The sequence below is a fragment of the Aphelocoma coerulescens genome, chromosome 2 (assembly GCF_041296385.1).
Source record: "Aphelocoma coerulescens isolate FSJ_1873_10779 chromosome 2, UR_Acoe_1.0, whole genome shotgun sequence".
Lineage (NCBI taxonomy): Eukaryota > Metazoa > Chordata > Aves > Passeriformes > Corvidae > Aphelocoma > Aphelocoma coerulescens.
Genome location: NC_091015.1, coordinates 59,282,862 through 59,303,714, shown reverse-complemented (window position 1 = coordinate 59,303,714; position 20,853 = coordinate 59,282,862). Strand labels below are relative to the sequence as shown.

The 20,853-nt window shown below is 36.0% G+C and overlaps 1 protein-coding gene across 1 annotated transcript in view; it reads left to right on the top strand.

Moving 5' to 3' along the window:
- Positions 1-20,853, top strand: part of CNTNAP2 (contactin associated protein 2) — a 1,047,354-nt gene that overhangs the window by 713,765 nt on the left and 312,736 nt on the right. Inside the window, exon 12 of the mRNA XM_069007741.1 lies at positions 1,054-1,173. Coding sequence (XP_068863842.1) covers positions 1,054-1,173 — 120 coding nt within the window. The remainder of the gene's footprint in view (positions 1-1,053; positions 1,174-20,853) is intronic.

Here is a 20,853-nt window from a genome sequence, read left to right as displayed (position 1 = left end):
AGCAAATTAGATGAATTTTTAGAGTGGATATGAAGTCTGGTTAAACAAACATTTCATTTCTTTTAGCAGCTGATTGATTGATTCCAAACAAAAAAGCTGTGCCATCTGGTCCTTAAAACCACATTACACATTCCTTTTTTAAGATTACCTAGGTAAATATTTATATAATTCACCACTTTTATACATTTGTACGCACACAACAATTTACATAAATTATCAGTTTTACTTTTCACTTATCATAAAATTATTTCTTCATATTTAATGCACATAACTTTGTAAAAATTGTACATTTCTAAGAAAATATGGGAACTACTAGAACAGATTCTATCTACAATGCTTATTATTATGTCTGAGCTATTCATTATAACACAATTAGACAAACAATTTTATGACTTGAATTAGAAAGCAGTATTCAAGGAAAAATTTAACCAAACCTCTTGGTTAAATCAATTAAACTTATTCCAGCAAATATTGTGACATTTCAGAACTTGCTGGAACAGAGCAGTAGTTCTGTATGTATGTAAAAGAGTAACTGCACAGCTGTGTAGAGACAGGTATTACATGTATTGAGAAATTTCACAATTATGAAACTCAGTTTTATTCTGAGTTGTAATAAAACATGAACAATTACAAAATTTACAGAGAGAAAACTCATAAGCTCTTTTAGTGTATCTCTTGAAAGAAAGCTTAAGGGTAAAAGTATGTTGTATCAATAGCAGTGATAGAAACTTAAAAAGATTATAAACAAAGGTATGAACTATACTGTCAAAATGGTTTAAATATACTCTTGAAAAAGTGTTATTGTTCCTCCCTCTCTCCAAGTTGTTACAATAGCTTTTCCTATTCTGACTTTATATCACATTACAAAAAAAGAAATTATGTGTCTCAAGCAATTTTGGAAATATGCTTTGTTTTCTGTGAACATCAGTGACATTGCTTTAATGTCAAAGGTACATTTCTTCATATATATAAACAGGATCAATTAATTGTCCTTACAGATGTTTTTTCCCCAAGTTACAAAGATTCTTATTGCTCTGTTTGATTTCATTTCAGCTATTTATGAACTCTCTTGTGAAGCATACAAACACTTGGGCAAAACTTCAAATTACTACTGGATAGATCCAGATGGCAGTGGGACACTGGGACCTTTGAAAGTGTACTGTAACATGACAGGTAACTGCATTGTATTTACTAATTCAGTTGGTTTGGGAGTTGGGGGGATTGTGGGATTTGTTCTGGGGGTTTTTTTCAAATGTAGTTAGCAGAAAGAGAGTGTTCATAGTTCATACTTATTGTAAAAAGAAAAATATTTACTGGGAGCTTTTCATGAGAGGGATCATCAAATCTGCAGCCACAATTCAAGATAGTCTGAGCAAGGCAGTAGTTAATCCATTTAGTCAGCTTTTTGAATTGCACCTATTAGTCTTAATAGGTCTTGGTATCCTCAGTATTGCATCATTTAATTTTTTTTTTTAAGGAACATAAAGAAAAAGTAGATAGATATGGCAATTTACCAAAACTGTTTTATATCAACATAGTGGAGTTCAGTAGTATCTGTGGTTCATGGGGTTTTGTAGAAGGCAGCTTACAACCACAAGCAGGGAATAGAAATTAATTACAAAAAACCAAAAAAATTTGAGTTTTCTTTATTGTATGTTTTGTCTTTTAAACTAGATACGTACTTCTAACACCAGTTAAGCTCTGGAGATAATATATATAGCTAGTTTAACTTATTTTGATTTTGTTACATGTATTGTTTTATGCTTTTACGACTAGTTTTGTATTCTTGCAAAAAGTATCCAAACTTAGTCATCTGCATTGCCATGACTAAGGCAGGAAAATTTGATAATGAAAAACAGGGCAATTTTCTGCACTGAGAATATATTATTTCTTTGTTCTGTTAATGCACAGCAATTGTCTCTGCACTTTTTCTGATATGAAATATTGGGTAGCTGATAAAACAAACAAATACTCTGACTTTCCCCAAGTGTCTGCCTAACAGAAGTTCAAATTTCATTCTGTTTGCATTGGAAATCTGGCACAGGCTTGAGTCCTCAAGCTCCATCGACAGCAACATGAAGGTGAAGGCACTACTATAGGTGGAAACAGTGTATCTGACTTTTTAGAGATCACAGGTGCTGAAGCTCCCACAACTCTTCTGGAGGCAGAAACCTGGGCATATCTGGCCCTGTGGGATGGATTTTATCCAACTTGGATGGGAGAGATGGGAAGGGATGCATGGCACATGCAGCAAACCCCAGATCAGATGCTCATAGGTAGACAGCCTGTTGGAGAACAGAATACCACTGTTCCATGTTGCCTTTAATGTCTGTGTTTGTATAATAAATTCATATCTAATAAGGAGCCTGATCTAAGATCTGGATGTGCTGTCAATCCTGTTTGGACTAGAGAGACAGGCCAACCAGTCTGGTCTGAGACACATGTGTAAAGGCACTCTTTCTGATCCTGAGCCATTTAGAGCTTTTTAAACCATAACTAGGACCTTGAACAGCATCAGTAACTAATCAGGCAGGCACTGCAGGAAACAAGGCCAAGAATGCTGTCATTTAAGTGATTTCTGCTCTTCAGAACTGGAGTGTTCAGTGCTAGCTATAGCTTTTGTTTACTCTTCAAGGGCAAATTTGTAAATTAAAAATATACCACCCTAGCAGTGTTAGGCACAGAAAAGTAAACCCATCCAGTACTGCAGCATTGTTCATTTGTGTTAAATATAAAAATACAACAGAAGGTCCTAGTAGCTTCTTCAACACTGGGAAAAAAAAAAAGATATAAGTAAAAGTAATAATTTCATTTTACTAACCTTTCTCATCTACAAAACAATTTCAGAGTACATAAATGTGACCTTTTCCTAACCAGTGCAAGGAGACCATGAACACTAGGATACGTGATTTCGTTCTCATTCCCTTCACTTGGATATGATGCACGCTGTGGAAAAATGCAGTTTTCTGTTTTAACTGGATCGCTCTCGTCAGCAGCTTTTCCTACAAGAAAAAGTCAATTTGCATTAATATCCATATAAATATTGCAGTTTTAAAAATAAAGACCTAACAAAACTATTTCTTCATTTTAATGCAAATAACTGCAAGAGGTATGTGAAAATAGATGGAAAGTAATTTTAATCTGTGCTTCTAAAACTGACTGCTGTTCTCAGCTGAGCAAAGCTCATCACCTGTGTACATACTGTGTAGTACCTATACATTGTAGCTTTCCTTTTCTTTTAATTAGTGGTCATCTGAGGCACTAAGACTGGACTGTAAAGAGCTACAACTTTAGGAGAAATTTCACACCGCCATAAATCTTTTTCTGAATCTATATAGGGTATTACCAGCAACATGCATACTAGTGAAGGAAAGGGGGTTACTTGAGGGCTTTGCTTCATCAGTAACACAGTTCTTTAGAGCTCTGTAGTGATGATACATATCTTGTCACACAACAAACAGTACTAAAGCATGTTAGAATCAGAGCAGAATTCTCAAAAAATGTTAGCATCCAGCTTGTGCAGGTCTATGGTATTGCTAGAACTATATTTGAAAAAGTAAATTAAACTAGCTGAATTGCAATTAAATATTTTTTCGTGAACATTAAGTAACCTGCAGATTTAGCTATACTGAGTCATAGGTGGAGTATACTAAATGAAAAAAAATTCTTCATATGGCAAGGTAGTGATATTTTATTTTAGTACAGACATCCTTAACTATATTCTCATCTCTAGTCTGAGAGTTAAATCTGAATGTTCCTATTCTTCCACTATGTTAAACAAAAATCTCTATATTAAATTACTACTCAAGATAATAATGCACATTTTAAATATGCCTTCTCTTATTCAGGTGAAACCAGCAAGTAGAGAACATTTTAATGACTAAATTGCAATGTAAAGTGCAACTTGCTAGTTCCATTCCTAGACAAAGCAAGTCCACAAAGCTAGGGTTATTGACAAAGTTAATATCAATTTTTTCAAAACAAGGTGGCTTAACAGCTATGTACTGCTTTCACAATTCCTGTAGTATAGTTTTACTGGTAGGTGCAAAATGTGGGATAGTAAGCTGAACTCTCACTTGACTGTAAGCCTTCTGGGCAAGGACAATATCCCAAAAATCCCTGAAATTGTCTGTTGAGAAATTAGGTCTTTAGCCCTTTAATATACCGTATCATAAATACTGAGCCACAAATGTCATAATTTCATCATTATATCAACATTTCACTTACAGACTCTATAGTCAGAAAGTATTAGTGTACCCTAATATGCCAAAAAATATTAAAAAGAAAAAAAAGAGAGAGAAAATTGTGGTGCTGAAGACAGCTGTCTGGGCATATTTCTGGGCAGAATCCATATCCAAATTTAGTGTGTCTTAATTTAGTAAACTGGCGAGTGTCATGACAAGACCTCCCCTTCACAGATGTTGCTGTGGTAACCAAAAATTGTACTAGTTTCTAAGATGTGCTGGTAATTCAATAGTGGAGTAAAAGTCAGAAATATGTAATTGCATGTACTCCCCACAGCAGTTCATGGTCTCTACAAACTATTTTCAAAGACATCCCTGACCTCCTCCCTCCAATTCTCTTGTCCTTGTCTTCTCCAAATAAACTGTGTACTGAGAGCTCTCTTCTGATAGTGAAGAGGAACCAAGTACTTAGATTTTAGGTCTTCATAGTGGAATGAAAATGTTTGAGAAATCACATTCAAACTATCTGTTGCTGATGCAATCAAACAGCTTTTCAAAATCTAGGGCATTGCTGCTCATGTTGTACAGTTTTCCAAATAGTTATCGGTAGGAACTATATAAATTTTAGGAAGATATTCTTTGCTTTTTTTTTTTTTTTTTTTTTGAAAAACAGTATTGGAAATGTTTAGAGGTAGAGAGTTGGAAATTTTAAAATTAATGGACTTACGGGAAAAGTGCATGATGCTGTGTTGTGGCAGGATGTTTAACCATTAGACTGCTTTTCAGTTTAGCCTCTTTTGTGGCTAAGGTCAACCGGGAACTCTTTCAAAGCTCTGTCCTCTTAATACCAAGATCTTACTGCCTCTTTCAGAGGCAGGTCCACCAGGCAAAGTTAGATTCTGCATTCCAACTGTTTTTTCCAAAGTTGGAGGGCTACTCTCTCAGTATCCAGTTTGACCTTTCCTGTTTTCTCCTTAATTGTCATTAGAGCAGTAGCTGTAGTGGAAAGAATTGCTCTTTTAAGATATTTTTTAGAATATCTTAATATCCTAAATTTGTTAGTGCAGAGTTTGAGTATATTGCAGCTTCATTCCATACTCTGTATAAAATTTCTTAATCTCTAGGCCTGATTCCTTTTACTCTGACAGATTTGGTTTCAGTCCCATTGAGAAAGACACGAGACATAGTTGATTACTCCCTCTTTCTAATGTTTCTTTTTTTCTCTGTTTGGTACAAGGAGCATGGGGAAAAGGTGTCAGATGAGTAAGATTATTAAGATCTTACCTTGTGCAGTTGTCCTGCAAGAATTTTTAGAGTGAGGAATAAGTAGAGGAACAATGCAGAGGGACCATAAGGGCTCAGTTATTTATCCTAATGGCTGTAGGGGATGTCAGTGGGAGAGGCAGATCAGCACTCCTGTAGTTGCTTGAGGCTTTAAGCTGAGGATAGGAAAATCATAGCTTGCTGTTTCTACTGCTTCATCACTTAGACTACTGATGCAAAGTAGAACTGAAAGGTTTCCTAATGTATTTTACCAGAAGATATGTCAGTTAATTCTTTCTATTGGTCCTGAAGTCTTTATGCCTCCATGGTGCAGCTTTTATCTCATTTCAGGATCCAAATAGCTGCAAGCATAATGACTCCATTTGAGTGGTACTTAGCCTATCTCCTTTCTAGTACAATTCTTTTGCCTCAAGCTGCTCATCTTCAAACAGTTTGAGAAATCATTATGAGTATTCATAGCCTGCCTCATTAAGGTCAAATGTACGAGGTGTCTTCTCTACCAACTCTCCTCTTTCCTCTCTGCTCTCTCTTCATTTTTTTTTTAACAGCAGTAGCACATGTAATAATTACTGCAATGACTTTGTGAGCAGACATTAAACAACCGCAACTGCTGTATCCTGTGATTTTTCTCTCTTCTGTCTGTAAATAGTGGGTCACTGGAGTGCTTTATACTATGACATAGGTAGAAACATATGGCATGAATATAAATGTGCCAGCTATCTTTGCATCCTGATGAAAAGTGTCCCAGAAGAATTAAATGTTTTATTCTATTGCTCATATCTATATAATCAGTTCTTTCAGATGAGAATTCTTACCTGAGAACTGCATTACTGAACTTCCAAGGTACCAAAACTTTTATTCATGCTTATATATGTATATATAAAAAAATACATGTGAAACAAAATTTTTAGCAATTTAATTCAATAAAGTAAAGATTTAGGAAGGAGTCAATATTTTTTTTTAGTTGTTAACTAAAATAGAATTAATTGATGCATATTTAAAGGCAATAAGCAAAATGTTGTCATTGGGCAGTGCTAAGTTGTTGAGTGACAATAAAAGTATAGAGACCTTGTCTAGTGTAATCTCACTGCAGAAAGCTTTCTATAATAAAATTTGAATCGCTTGCCTAAAACAGAGGGAGAAAAATGGCTTCATTGTCTCGATTCTTACATATAAAATGAAGACTTTATTTCTAACAGCATCTCATGCACTTTTCTTTCCATTGTAGAGGGGTTTTGGAGGCTTTTTAACATTTTTAACATCTGTCAGTCATTTTTGCAAGGTAAAATTACATTTGAGAGGTAAAAAGAATAACAAATAATTGAAATTAATTTGGGCTGTTGTTGGAGAGTATCCAAGCTTGTTTCCTTGCAGATGAAACAACAGCAGAAACAACCATAAGAGAAAAAAAATTTTAAAAAGAAGGGGAAAAGCATCAAGGCATTTAAGACACTGTTTTTGGTTGTTTTGACTTATCAAGCTAGACTCTCTGTATAAAGAAAGGAGAAAAAATACTGGGAAAGAAGAAAATATTAGTCATTCAAGCATCAGGGGATCATGTCTAGAGCAGCATCTCTGATGGCAGACTTCCTTCCTAAGGTGAGTTCATCCTCCAAGCATCAGAATAAAATAGTAGACCCATGAGAAACCTGGAAACAGAACAGACTATGTTTACATCTTTGCCTGCCAAGTTGGCTGGACCATCCTGCATCTCAGCGTTAGTTCATTGATTATATTTTTCATCTGCTCTTATTTACAAGGCATGTCCTTTCTATTCTAGGTTTCCTTGGTACATATTTTCATTTGTAATCAACTTTTTTCGTTGTTGTTATTTTTAATTTATGCCAAGTTTGGCTTTCTTGCTTGTGGTACTTTAATGTATCTCAAAAAATTTGATGAGTGTATTTCTCCCCCATGCTGTGGAACACAGTAGTGACTTGCTGCAAAAGCGATTGTGGTTGTTTTTCCATCTGGATACAACTTTCCACTCAGCCTTAATCAGTTGACAGACTGTAATTGTCAGCCTTTACCTGGACTCATCTTGATTATATGCAGCTTGCTGTCTGGGGTCCTTGTGAAATAAATTAGGATGTTTTTCTGTTTGGTTTGTTGGATTTGCCTCAAGTTATCATTGAAACATGATGTTGTTAGGCACCCTTGTGCTTGGCAGTTGTTTGAGTTTCACTGGTTAAAGCCACTATCTCAATGGCAAGAGATGAGTAAGAGGAGTCTGTTGCTGTGTTCTGTCCCAGCATGTTGAGTTTGTCATATTGTAAGGTTTTTAAGGATGGAAGAGTAAAGGACTACAGCCTGATAAAACCATGCTTAAGGGCCATGTGATTGTGAGATTTTTTTTTTTACTTTTATTTTATAAAGTTCAAAACTTAAACATACGCTGCTGTAGAAACAGCCTCCGCACAGAGATAAAGGTTTTAATAATCTCAGGGCTCATCATAATATAAAAACATAGAATGCTGGCAGGGTTGGAGGGAGGTTGTAAATCAACACCTGGTAACTTCATTAAGCAGAAATGTTTCATAACAAAAATGTGGTGTCATAACGTTAGGGTTTGAGTAAATCATGTTAAATTCACATGATTCTAAATCATGTTGGAATATCTCTGGACACTTTCTGCAGTCACTCTTGCATGTGTAGAAAATGAAAAGCTTCCCCAGTGTGCAACTGCAGAGAAAATATCTAAACTATAAAGCAAAAATATATGATGTGAAATCTGCCTCCAGGACAAAGTTCTTGATTTGCTCTGTTTCAGAAGAGAACAAGCTTTATCATTGACACTCAAGGTGGCTTTTCAAGTCACCAATAGAAATATTTCTGGATGTCTGACTACATTCCTTTAATTCTTCCTCTTTTTTTCTGTCCCACTTCAGACTTTGAAGCATCATATAAGAATGTACATGAATAAAAGTATGTAATGTCATCATCTTGATGTATTTCACATGCTCACAGTTGGAGCAAACATCCAGACATCAGGCATAAGATGACTAAACATGTACTGACCTCAAAGCACGAGAACAAATTGACATTTGAGAGTGGCATAGCAGACTTAGTTGAAAATAAAGCAGACTCTTTGTTTTGTCTAATTATTTGGTCTAGGAGAAGAAAAAATCCTGACATCATCTGCAATCAGAAAATATTCCTCATTCGTTGGAAACCAAGCTCTCAGAAATTAGAATACAACAATTCTTTTTAGAGCTCTGTGCATTGCAGGACCCCACAAACCTATATTTCAAGAAATATGCCCATAACTGGGGGAGTATAAAAAAGGGATGGTTGTAAATAAAATGATGATAAGTACCATTTACCTCAAACTGTTACTGTGAATGTTAGAAGCAAATATTTAGCTCTGGATTCACTCCCACACACTTGTTCCCTACTGGGGATGTAAGGAACTTGGCACAAGCTGCTTCAGGCCAGTGATGTGCTTCAGTTATCCCTAGAAAATTGCTCCTGTAGAGAATATTATTGAAAGGCCAAACAAAACTTATGTTTTCTGTAGAACTTTTATTACTTCCTTCGGTCAGAAGATTAAGGTCAAGTTAAGGCTAGACAACTCAATTACCCCTGAAATAATGGAAGTTGGTGGTGGTGGTTTGCAAATTTTATTTTATTTTGATGACAATATTTTCTCAGAGTTTATCTGTTGTTTGAGGGGGGTACAGATGTTGTGAAATGTGTGGTTTTGCCTACTCACTACACCACTGGGAAAGCTGCTCTATGCTTCTGTGGGCTTTGAGCTGTACTGCCTCAAAGCCTAGAAGATGTGAGTCAGTAAGTTCATGCAGGACTTGTGGTATACAGAAATGGTTTCCCATATGTGCTTCTCCCTTACTGCTTCCTTGTCCTTAATCAACAGTGCAAAAAACATCTCATCAAGCCCTATCCAGGGCTGTTTTTATTGACAGCTACTACTGTCTTGTCTTGTTGGCCGTGGGACTAGGAAGAACACCATTTACCTGTTCTGAGCATTGTTGCTATTGATAATTTCTCTGAAATTGGAATCAATGTAGCTAATTGTTCAAAGAGCAGATTAGTTTAGAGGAAATATCTAAAATCCTGTTCAGACCACAAATGGTGTATTATTTCTGAAACAGATAGTCAAGGGATGAAACAATTACAGGCAACTTCTAAGAGTGAAGAGAGATTCTTTCTACTCTAGAATTTCCAACCAGCATTCAAGGTGCAGTGCTGCCACCCTGGTGTGTAATTTTCCAAATAAATTTGTCTAGAAGGGCAGGTAAGCTGTGTTGTCACTATTGCTTTGAAAAATTCTCTTGTATGCTCTTGCTTTCTCTCTTGCTTTCTTGTATGCTCTGAAAGATGAGTTTTAAAAACAAATTTCTTGGGCAATGAATAACCTGCAGAGGATACCTATGTTGATCTGTACACACACATCTAGAGAAAGTACTGCTGATGCAGTTTCCCCAGGCAGGCAGTAGATGTACAGGATGATTTTCCCATGTCTCCCTCCCAGGAGTTCCTAACAAGTGAATTAGTACAGATTATGTAAGAATGTGTGTGTATGAAGTTCTGAAGTGTTATGAAGTTTTTGTGTGAAGGCTCTCTTTGAACACACCAAACAGACACCAAAATTATTTACATGTTTGCATTTTAACACTTAAAATTAGTCTTAGTGCTTTTCTACAAAAAAGAACAAATGTACAGTAACTATAATGTGAAGCTACAGACAATATTTTTACTAATTTCTACTATAGGCACTCAGAACACATTTTAGGGCAGCACCAGAAGTATGCTGTAAACTCCCCTCCACCTCTTCCACATGGGGAAAAAGACTGAAGGGGGATAGAAATGAGGGCAAAAATCACTTAAATCTGGTATCATCTGGAAATGGGCCTTTTTTTTTTTTTTTTTTTAATCTTAAAGGTCACAGAAAGTAGTGCTTCCTCTGAAAATACGGTAGTCAATCAGAAAATGTTATGAAGAGACCACTTAGATCCATTAAAACCAAGGAGGAATTTTCCTGGAAGAACCAGACTCGGTTGCAACCTACTGAGATTATCACTTGCTCCACAGCACCAGAAAGTGAAGAGCAGTTAAAATAAATTGGATACAACTTAAGAGCAAACCAATGCTAGCATTCCATACAGTTTAGTGAGAAGAGTCCAGCCACCATGACCATAAGATTATGAGTCTCTGAGACTTTATGCAGTGAGTAGGGAACAGCTACAGCCAGAGGACTTCCAAAGCAAACTTTTAGATTTGAAATGGAAACCGGCAGTTGCAAACCAGGTCTCTTGTTCAGAAAGTCTTAACTGCTAGGTGTAAGGATCTCCTTCTACTCATGTACTGGAAGCCAAGTGTTTCAATGTTAGGGGTCTGGGTTCACTTTTATTATGGTCAGAGCTCACATTATTAAGAGAGTTAACATGCTTTTTATGCCTCCTGCTTTAGAGTTTTTTTCCATTCACTAAGCCTAAGTTTTGGTTTTTTCAGGAGGCCTGGAAATATTGGCTTTTTCTAGTATGTTTCAGGATATGCTTCCCTGAGTGAGAACTATTGAGGTAATGATCTTCCATTATCCTAGATGAGATTTATGAGACTAACTCTGCACACAGTGAAGCATTCAATAGTAAGCAAGTTAAGAAAATTGGTGCGAAGAAATTATTGCCTTCCTAAAATTGTTTTTGTGGGTTTTGCCAAAGCAGTTCCCTAAACCTTGAGATTATACCACTCCAAAGAGAATAGGTTTTTATCTTCACTTTGGGATGCACTTGTGCACCAGAAATGGAAATCACAGTAGATTTTCTTGCAGACCAGCATTTGCTGACTGCATTGGAATAAGCTTGTGAGTAGGATGAGAGGAGAGGAGAGGAGAGGAGAGGAGAGGAGAGGAGAGGAGAGGAGAGGAGAGGAGAGGAGAGGAGAGGAGAGGAGAGGAGAGGAGAGGAGAGGAGAGGAGAGGAGAGGAGAGGAGAGGAGAGGAGAGGAGAGGAGAGGAGAGGAGAGGAGAGGAGAGGAGAGGAGAGGAGAGGAGAGGAGAGGAGAGGAGAGGAGAGGAGAGGAGAGGAGAGGAGAGGAGAGGAGAGGAGAGGAAAAAAAATATTAAATATGTTTAATAGCATGTCAGTAGTAGTAGGAAAAAATGCCATCACAAAACAATTGTAAATGGAAATGTTATAAATTATTGTGTTGGATACCTAGGACAATCACTACTCAATTGGATTCCCTTTTTCTTAGTGATAGTTTGGGGACAGGAATTTGTGTTCTCACAGAGACATGGACATTCCATAGAAGCTGACTTATCTCTCCAAAGCCTGAGTGTGCATTATTTGTGGTTTTAGATCAGACATGTTTCTGTCAGAAGCATTTTTCTACCTGAAGATGTGTTGTTGCTAAAGTTGTTCTGGTAATTACCACAGAACCAAGCTGAAATGGTCAATCTTACGTGTGTTGTACAGTGAGCATCTGATGAACAACCAGCTGAGCCAACTGGATGCTAACCAAAAGGTGTGTTGAGACTATTCAAGCTACTGACATCTCTGCTAGGCAGAGTAGAATCAGCTGGGGCAGATTCATAAGTGTTTCTTGTCAAAAATGATTAGCAAAAGGCCTTACTCATGAACTTGTGTTGTGCACTGGCATGAATATTCATGACTTGTCTATCTCATCACATAAACCACATTACTTAGAAGTTATAGATCTATGGGAAATAAAAACTACAAAAAAAAAAAGGCACTAACCTACTTTAATTAAAGTTAATATTCAGAGGGCCCTTCTGACATTTCTGCAGTCTTTACCACTGTGTACTGGAGCTCTGAGTGGTTGCTTCACTTCTGCCTGACACTTTTGCCATAGCTGTTGTAGATTTTTGCTACAACTGTCATATTAATATTAAAACCACGTTACTTAATGCCCAGCTGTATTGCAAACCTATACTTTCAAGTGCTTTGCAGGGCTTTGTGGCATCTGCAGTGGAAAAGAAATACTGCAGGTGCCAGAGACCAGCAACCACATTTTTCATTACATCAGAGATGGAAGAATCAAATTAGAGTAGCTGCTGTTTCAGCCTTCTTCCTAGATAGAAGTCACTAATCAATCTTATGGGTTTTAGTAGTGCATGAAGTGCCAAAAGTAGACAATTTTTCAAGATTAGATTTTAATATTTTCAAATCACATAATCTTTTCTGAAAGTGTAGCTAGAACAAAGATAATTTCTCTTGAAATTACTTCTGTTTCTCCCCTGTCCTTTTGTTTCCAGGCCTGGGAAATATCTGCTATTAACTCAGTTGCTAACACTTGGTTGAAATGTATTTTAAACTAATATTTTAAAACCAACATTGAGTCTCTTCCTATTCCCTTTTCAATAATGCTTTTTGCTTCATATGGTCTCTAAGTAATTTCTTCACATTCATGAATGAGACCATATGTGGAGCAATTGTCAGTATTATCTACGTGCTTTTGAGCAAATAAAAAAAGTAAACCTAATTCCTAGCCCAGACCTGTGGATGTCTTGAGGTAGTCAGTTCTCTCAAATGGTCTGTCCTTTTGTCTCTGTAAAAAAATGGGGTATATTTAATGTTTTATTTCTTTTAGGTAGGTATGTTTTTTAGATTTAGGGTTTTTTATTTGCTTGTTTTTTTAAAAAAAAAGGCAATAAAGGGATCTTTATTTTTCATTTATTTGCAACATATTCTTATGTCTGAGTGAATATCTGCCAAGTGACTGTAATAAAATAGATTTTGAAGAAAACTGGACTGTTCACATCTCTTATATATATTGCAAAGATTTTTCCATTATTAGGAAATTCTTAAAAGTTTTAATTTTTTGATCTTTTGCTTTTGTTGAATTTAGTGTTCACTGATTTTATGCATTGATGTTTTAATGCCAGATCTTTTTATAGATGGCTTTTCTTTTGGGATCCAATCTTTTTTCATGGGCTAAAAAAATGCTACAAATGGAAGCTAGTTTTTATCTAAAAACTGAGATTAGTTTTGGTTCTTGAATTAATGATGGAAGCCTTTTACTTTGTGATAAATTTCCTGAAATATCCAGTCTGCATGTTTAGTGAGATTTTACTAAGTAGGTACTCAGTAGATTACATTATAGAGAAATTTCAGCTCTACTGAAATGTTTGACTTTCAGTCTCAGCTTCTCTGAAACAGTTTTCTGAGTACTAGAAATTAGGAGACCTCGCTGTAAGCAAAGGTGTTATTGCCTTGGTAAGGAACAGTGTCTGAATCCCGCATGCTCTCTACGTCTCTGCACAGTTTATGCAGAGGGAACCAAAAGCCTTGCTTTCACCTCTGAAATCCATATACCCAAAGCAATGTATATGGTACAAATCCCCATCCTCACATAGTCTGAATGTCCAGGTTACTTTAAAGGGATGCCCAGCAGCTGCATACAGTTCAAGGCCAGCAACAGAGAGTCAAGTTCCTATGCCTCCTGGGCAGAGACGTGTACTGCTCATGTTCTCTCCTTTAGACACTGGTGGTTGGACATTTTGGAGACTACTATCCCTCCTCAGGAAGCTGTAGGGAGCAGCAAGGTCACGCCTTGGCCTCCTCCTCTCCAAACCAGACAAGCCCAGTGCCCTCAGTCACTACTCAGAAGACATTCCTGCCAGCCCCTTCCCCAGCTTTGGTGTCCTCCTATGAATACATTCAAGTTCCTAATGCTCTTTTTAAATTATGGGGCCCATAACCTCAAACAGTGCTTAGGGAGAGGCCAGATTGGTGCTAAATACAGCAGGATAATCACCTCTTTTGACCAGCTGGCAATGCTGTGTTTGATGCACTCCAGGATGAGGTTTGCCCTGCTGGCTGCCAGGGCACACACTGCTGACTCCTGTTGAACCTCCTGTCAGCCAGGACCCCCAGACCCTTCTCTGCAGCCATTCCCCTCCCAAGTTAGACTTGGGTCTGGTGTTGCTGTATCCCAGGTGTAGAACCCAACATTTGTTCTTGTTGAATTGCATGTCATGGATGATTACCCAATACTCTAACTTATCCAGATCCCCATGCACGGCCTCTTGTCCCCTGAAAGAGTCAACAGCACCTCCTAGTTTAGAATTTTCCATGGACTTGCTAACTGTGCATTCAACTTCTGCGTCCAGATCACTGATGCAAACATTGAACAAACTGGCTCTAGAATTGCAGCCTGAGGAGCACCACTGGTCACTGGTCACCAGCCAGATCTAGCCCCATTCACCACAATACTTTGAGCCCTGCCCTTCAGCCATTTCTTCACCCAGCAGACCATGAACCTGAGGCTTGAGGGAGTTAGGGTTTTTCCTCCCCTTTTTTCTTTTACTTTTTCCCCTCTCGATCAGTGGAGAAGTCTCTTTTAGAGAAGTGGAATGAAACCTTTGACCCATTGAATTCATTGGGGAATTTGTCTATTTTTGGTTCCTTCTGCTCCAGAATTTTGCGTGTATATGCATTTCAAATTGTTCTAATAGTATGGAAGAAATAAAGATGCATAGTCAGTTGCAGACCTGCATTTGGAAATCTGCAAGGAGATTGATTTCTGCAGCTGCTTAGGTGTAATGAAGTTAATAGCTTTCATAAAATCTCAGCATTTGGTTGTATTTTATCCTCTGTAGAGAGTAGTATTAGAAGTAAAGCAATGAGAATTATCTGCCATAGTGTACACTCAATATACATATGTACATATATATGTGTCTGATGGGCAAGAGGAACTTCATAGACCTTTTGAATGTCACTATTTTAATTAGATCCATGGATAGTTTAATGCTCTTCTGTTCTTGGAGAACCCTATGGAATTCAGACGACTGCCTTAACATTCAAGGGGGTATAATTTGTTTGTCTTCTTCAAGGAAATAAACTTCCTATTTGTTGAATATGGCAAACATATCAAATAAATAGCAAAGTGGCTAATAATTAGAGAAGGCACTTGAAGACCCCTAAGTAACTGATTGATAAATGAATTCCATCACCACTGAAAATTTCACTTTAGAATTACTTCTTTTATTCCAGATATCATCTTTTTATATTATGATGGAGAAATCATTTAAAATTCTAAATAAAATGTAGTCAAATAGCTCAGTGTCCAGCAAAGCTGCATGAGGTGCATGTGTATTTACCAAGAGAAAAGATTATGCATATGTAAAGAAGAGTGATTGACAGAGGCCAAAGGGTAGGCCCATGCCAAGCAAGCTCGAATGCATGGATAAGCTGTAGTCGACTTTTGCAGGAATCAGCTTGACCATATGTGGAATTTGCCTGATCCAGTGTAGTATTCTCCATAACCCCAAAATACCAGACTGATGAATGTGAATAGAAATGTTTCCTTGCAAATTTGTCGTTGCTCTAGAAAGAGTTTTGCTGTTGTAATAGTTGGTTTCCATATATACTTGGTACCTCAGTAGGAGCCGAGACAGTCTAATGCCTCTTTTTCCAGATAATGATACAACAAAACACTTAGCTATTCAATTCTGTTGAACTTGAACTACAAAGTTCAGTTATGCACAATCGAATTTTTCAGCATCTCAGAAATATCAATTTAAAATATATCATTTCTACATGATACTATTAAATATATCAATAGATGGTGTTATATTTCTGAGTGGTTTTGGAGTATATGGGATAGTATTTGCAAGCCTTTGATGAAAAAGAAAGTAATATTAGATCTATTAAAAAAGCATCGTCATTTTCACATATGCCACCCTTTTCTCCAACTTCTGTGGTGTTTTCTGTATGCTCTGATTTCTATATTGAGGCATAAAAAGAATATTCAGGAGCACTAGGTTTATGGAAATAAATATATTCCTGCATTTCTTCTCATGAGTCCTATGTTAGAAAGAACTTTCTGAAAGCATAATCTGTTGGATATCTGCTAGCAGGAAGCCAGTGAGGCAGCTGGTGCAGCACTGGGCTTTCTTAGAGTGTTGTTTTTCTGCAGCACTGTCTTTGACCTGTATGACAGGGTACTACTTTTAGAGATGTGTACTGCAAGGATACTCAGAGTTTCTGAAAATGCTAATTTGTATTTCCTTAGAAGAAACATATGTGTAAAAACACTCTGTTCCTTCAGGTGGAAATAGTGTCCCCTGCAATGGGTTATAGTGTTTTAATGGTGGTCCTGAGATGAGAGGGAAAGAGAAGGCATCCTTTGTCTACAGAGAAGTGAAAAACTTAACATTTGAGAATTTCCAGAAGTTGAAAGTTTCTTATTGGTCTAGCATGATATATATTCCCCATTCTTATAGTACTTTTAATTCCTCCATTAGAAGAATTATACTAATGAACTTTACTACTCATAAGTGCAAGTGGGATATTTGTCTTTTCTCAGGACCAAGCTGTGTCTTTTACTGTAAACTAGCATAGAAATTTATGATTTTTCTCTTCTATTCTTAAATTTAGATTAAGACAGAATGAGATCATAACATTCAGAAGAAGAAAATCTTTTAAGCATACTTTATTAAATTTGCTGACTTTACTGTGAAGTCCGCTTGTCTTTTTCTTTTCTGCTAATGTCACTCTGTGCTACATATCAAACCACAGGTGTACTAAAAACTTTCATAGAATACCTTTTAAAATAATGCATGGCATGATAGTTTAGTATAGAATTCAAATCATACTTCATTTGAGAGATTACAAATAAAGACATTCAAAATTCTTCTGTCAGTCTCAACATAGCTTCATTCTACTATCCATCTTGTCCATCTAGTATCAATGTGTTTTGAATTTCCTAAAGAATTTTTAGCACAGTTGTCAAAAAAATACAGGAAACATGATTTTGTACTAAACTATGTATAATGGTAGTTTTTGGTTTTTAATTAGAGACCTCTCAGGTTTAGGTAGTAATTCAAATACAATTCAGAATAATGATGAAATAATTACAAACTACCAGGAACATGCACTAAAACTTGGAATTGTAAGTTCTTCAATCTGGAGGCACCTTTTGAAAGCAAAATAAAAAGGTTTTCAGGAGGTTGGCTAACATTCAGTTTATTGATGCAGTAATTAGAAAGGGTACTTCAGCACACCAAAGTCCTTTTCCTGTCTGTCTGCAGAGTGGGTTAGCAGGATGTGAGAGAGGAGAGAGGAGTATGTTGTTCTTTAGAGAACCAAGTTGGATCAGTGAAGAGTATGGTGAGGATTCAAGCATTTAGCTGATGGGGGAATGAAAGGTAAGGAGAGTTTTTAGTGGTAGCACTTGAGAACTGCATTAGTCCTCTTTCTGCCTCTCCATGAGAATAGAAAGTCAGCCAGAATAGCTCAGGAAATGGTTTCCTCACGGACCAAGCTAACATACAGAAAGTTTTGAAGAGCCCTTTTCTTCAGCATATCCTTTGAAATATATTCTTTAAAACTGTGTTACTTTTTTTCAGTGATTCTAGGAAGACCTGTTTGGGATTGTAGCTAAAGGATTGTGCTATGTTGCTTTGTAAAAGAAAAAAATCAGGCAGTAGTCGATTTTTTTTTCAAGCTCATATGCTCCTATTATGGGCTAGAATGAACTGAAGGACACTTTAAAGGAGACATATTTGATCTTTCCATTTGTGTAATTATGGGTTATATATAATGCTGCTCCTCAGAAAGTAGAATCAGTTTTCGATTCTTGAGTTATTGAACTGTTAAAAAAGTTTCCAGCTCTTGTCCATATTCTGTTCACTGTGCTGAAAACAACCACACTGTTAATTCTTTTATGGCCTTTGTTCTTGACTTTAATGTTCCTTAATCTAAACTGAACTGCAATTGCCATCTGTTAGACCAGGCACTTAAATGATCCGAGTCCTCCTTCATATGGCTATACTGTATCTCATTATTTATTGTTCCTTTCAATATAGGATTATTTTTAAACTCATACTTCTAATAGCACCCATAGGAGGTAATTTTTGACATTAGGGCCAAAATTAGGTTTAAGCTTTTTTCCCCCAGGCACTGTTTTTCAGCATAACAATATCTGTTGTTACAGTCTTTTTTCTATGAAGGCACAAGTGATCTCTATTCTGTTTCTCAAGGTACTCTTGTCATTAGCTTTTCACATGCAACTGTGTTGAATGGTTCAAAATTATCTCTAGCAATCCAGAGAAGTCATCCTCTTCTTGTCTCTTGACTAATGTCCCTTCAAGTTTCTACAAGTTGAATTGGAACAGCCATTTCATTATCACTTCTCTGGAAACTTTTGGTCCCCTGAAAACTGTATTTTGGTCACTTCTTTCCACTCTATTTTGTAAAGTATCTGAATTTATCTATTATATATAGATTTCAATTATTAGAAAATTATATAATTCAATATCACTGTAAATTCACAAATAAATAAAGTTTTCCCTTTCCTGAATTGTAATGAAAGAGACTATGTAAATACAAGGGAAGTGTATTGCTTCACAAGACACCATCATAAGTAAAAAAGAACACAATAGTTCATAGTTAAATTTGAAAATTCATTATTATCTTGATCAAGAAATAATGAAAGGAAGGAATGAAAGGAGTAGGCATAGAAAATAAGTGCAGGAATGGCTCAATTACATTTTGGGATTGATCCTATTCCCCACCTAAACAGACTGAGAAACTGACTGACTTTGCTTTCTACAGAATTCAGTTCATAAGAACACTTCATTTACTCTTTTTATTTTTCCTGAATATTGGATTTTTTTGGTCTAAACCCCATTTTCTACATTAGCAAGATGATAGCAGTTCATATCACCAGAGTAACTGTACTGCAAAATTGACATTTGCAAATCTCAGGAAAGATTTTCAAAACACTCATTAACTTCAAACGAACGTATATTTTTCATTTTTTATAAATTCAACTGTAGCTCCTTTGAAGTCCACAGCAGAATTAGTTTTAAATTGCTATATATCGTTTTAAGCTTTTATATATAAACACACATAGGGAGAAATATAATAGGATGGAGAAGAGGATATTGCCTACTGTCATATTTTTTCTACATCAATTGTATAGATCAGGTCTTGCATCTATAACATCATTGCAAAAGGGGCTTAGTTTATTCACATTGCTAATGACTGTAGTGTTACCATCCCACACAATTCAACAATACCAACTAGGGTCTTATCCGAAAATAAAATTGGAGACCTCATAATATGAGATGATTATGGTTGTAATTTTTGCCCTCCCTAGAAGGCAGTCCACTTTTAAATCGGTAATCTTATCTAGTTTCTTGAGTGATTTGTAGTGTAACATATTGTAGAACATGCTGCAGTAATCTAATGAAGGGACAAAAATACTGATGATGGTAAAAATCATGATGTCTAATAAAGAACTACTTCCAGGTTTTATGTGCCCAGCTATTCTCAAAATCGTCTTCTCTGAGATTTCAACCAGGAACCAAGGTGTTCTCATACATCAGCCAAATTTTAGGTCAGGAAACTGCATCCAACAAAAAAAAAAACACCACATATCTATTGAGAGGGAGAGGGAGAGTGAGCAGATGATCTTTCCTGAGAAATAAAACTGTTTTGTGATTTCTCTAAGATACCTAATAAAATGATATCTTGAGAATATAAGTCCATTCATGAAAAAAAAAAAAAAAAAAAAAAAAAAAGGCAAGACTCTAATAAATAAATATAACTATAGGTTAAAGTAAAAGGGGGGAAATGTATGCATAACTGTCCAATACAAACATTATTTTCTGAAGTTTCTTTTTCAAACTTATTACCGGATAATTATCATTACAAAATATTACTTAATTTATTTGCCAAAAGCACATTTTCTTGCTTAACTGAGCACCAAGCAAATGCGTGAGGAAAGTTCAGTACTAAAAGAAACTATCTGCAAAATAGTCAATAGCATAATGATGAATACCATCATACCATCATGAAATATGTTGAATATGAAGTGGTAAAAATCACTTGTGTTAATATTTTATTTGATCACTTAAATAGCTGGTGATCAAGGAAATTCTAAATTTCATTTCTCTTTTTATTAATGAAACATTACTAATATTTATTTATTATTTTATTAGCCGACTACTTCACTTTTTATCAGTCAAAGGACTAATGGGTGGCAGGACTGTAAGTCAGTCATTGCAACTGAAAGTTATTTTCAGCAAAATGTATTATGTCAATTTATTGTCATTTTAAGGAAACAGGTGGTCATTTCCTTTTTTAAAAAACAATTTTATTCTTAAATTAAGGAATCTAATCTTACTGTAATATCAATCTGTTAGAGAGGAACTGTTTCAGCAAAGAGTAATGTGCAGACTAAATTACAGGGAACCTATTTTCTCTATAATTGCATCAAATGTATTAGCAGTTTGGATCTAATTAGATTGTTCTTAGTAAAAACCATTATGAATTCTATTAAGAATCTATGGTTACTGGTTTTAGGCATTCTATTCAAAGAAAGTTATACTTCCTCTTCACTGCTAAAAACAAAACAATGGTGGAAGAACCACTTTTTTTTTTTCCTGTACAAC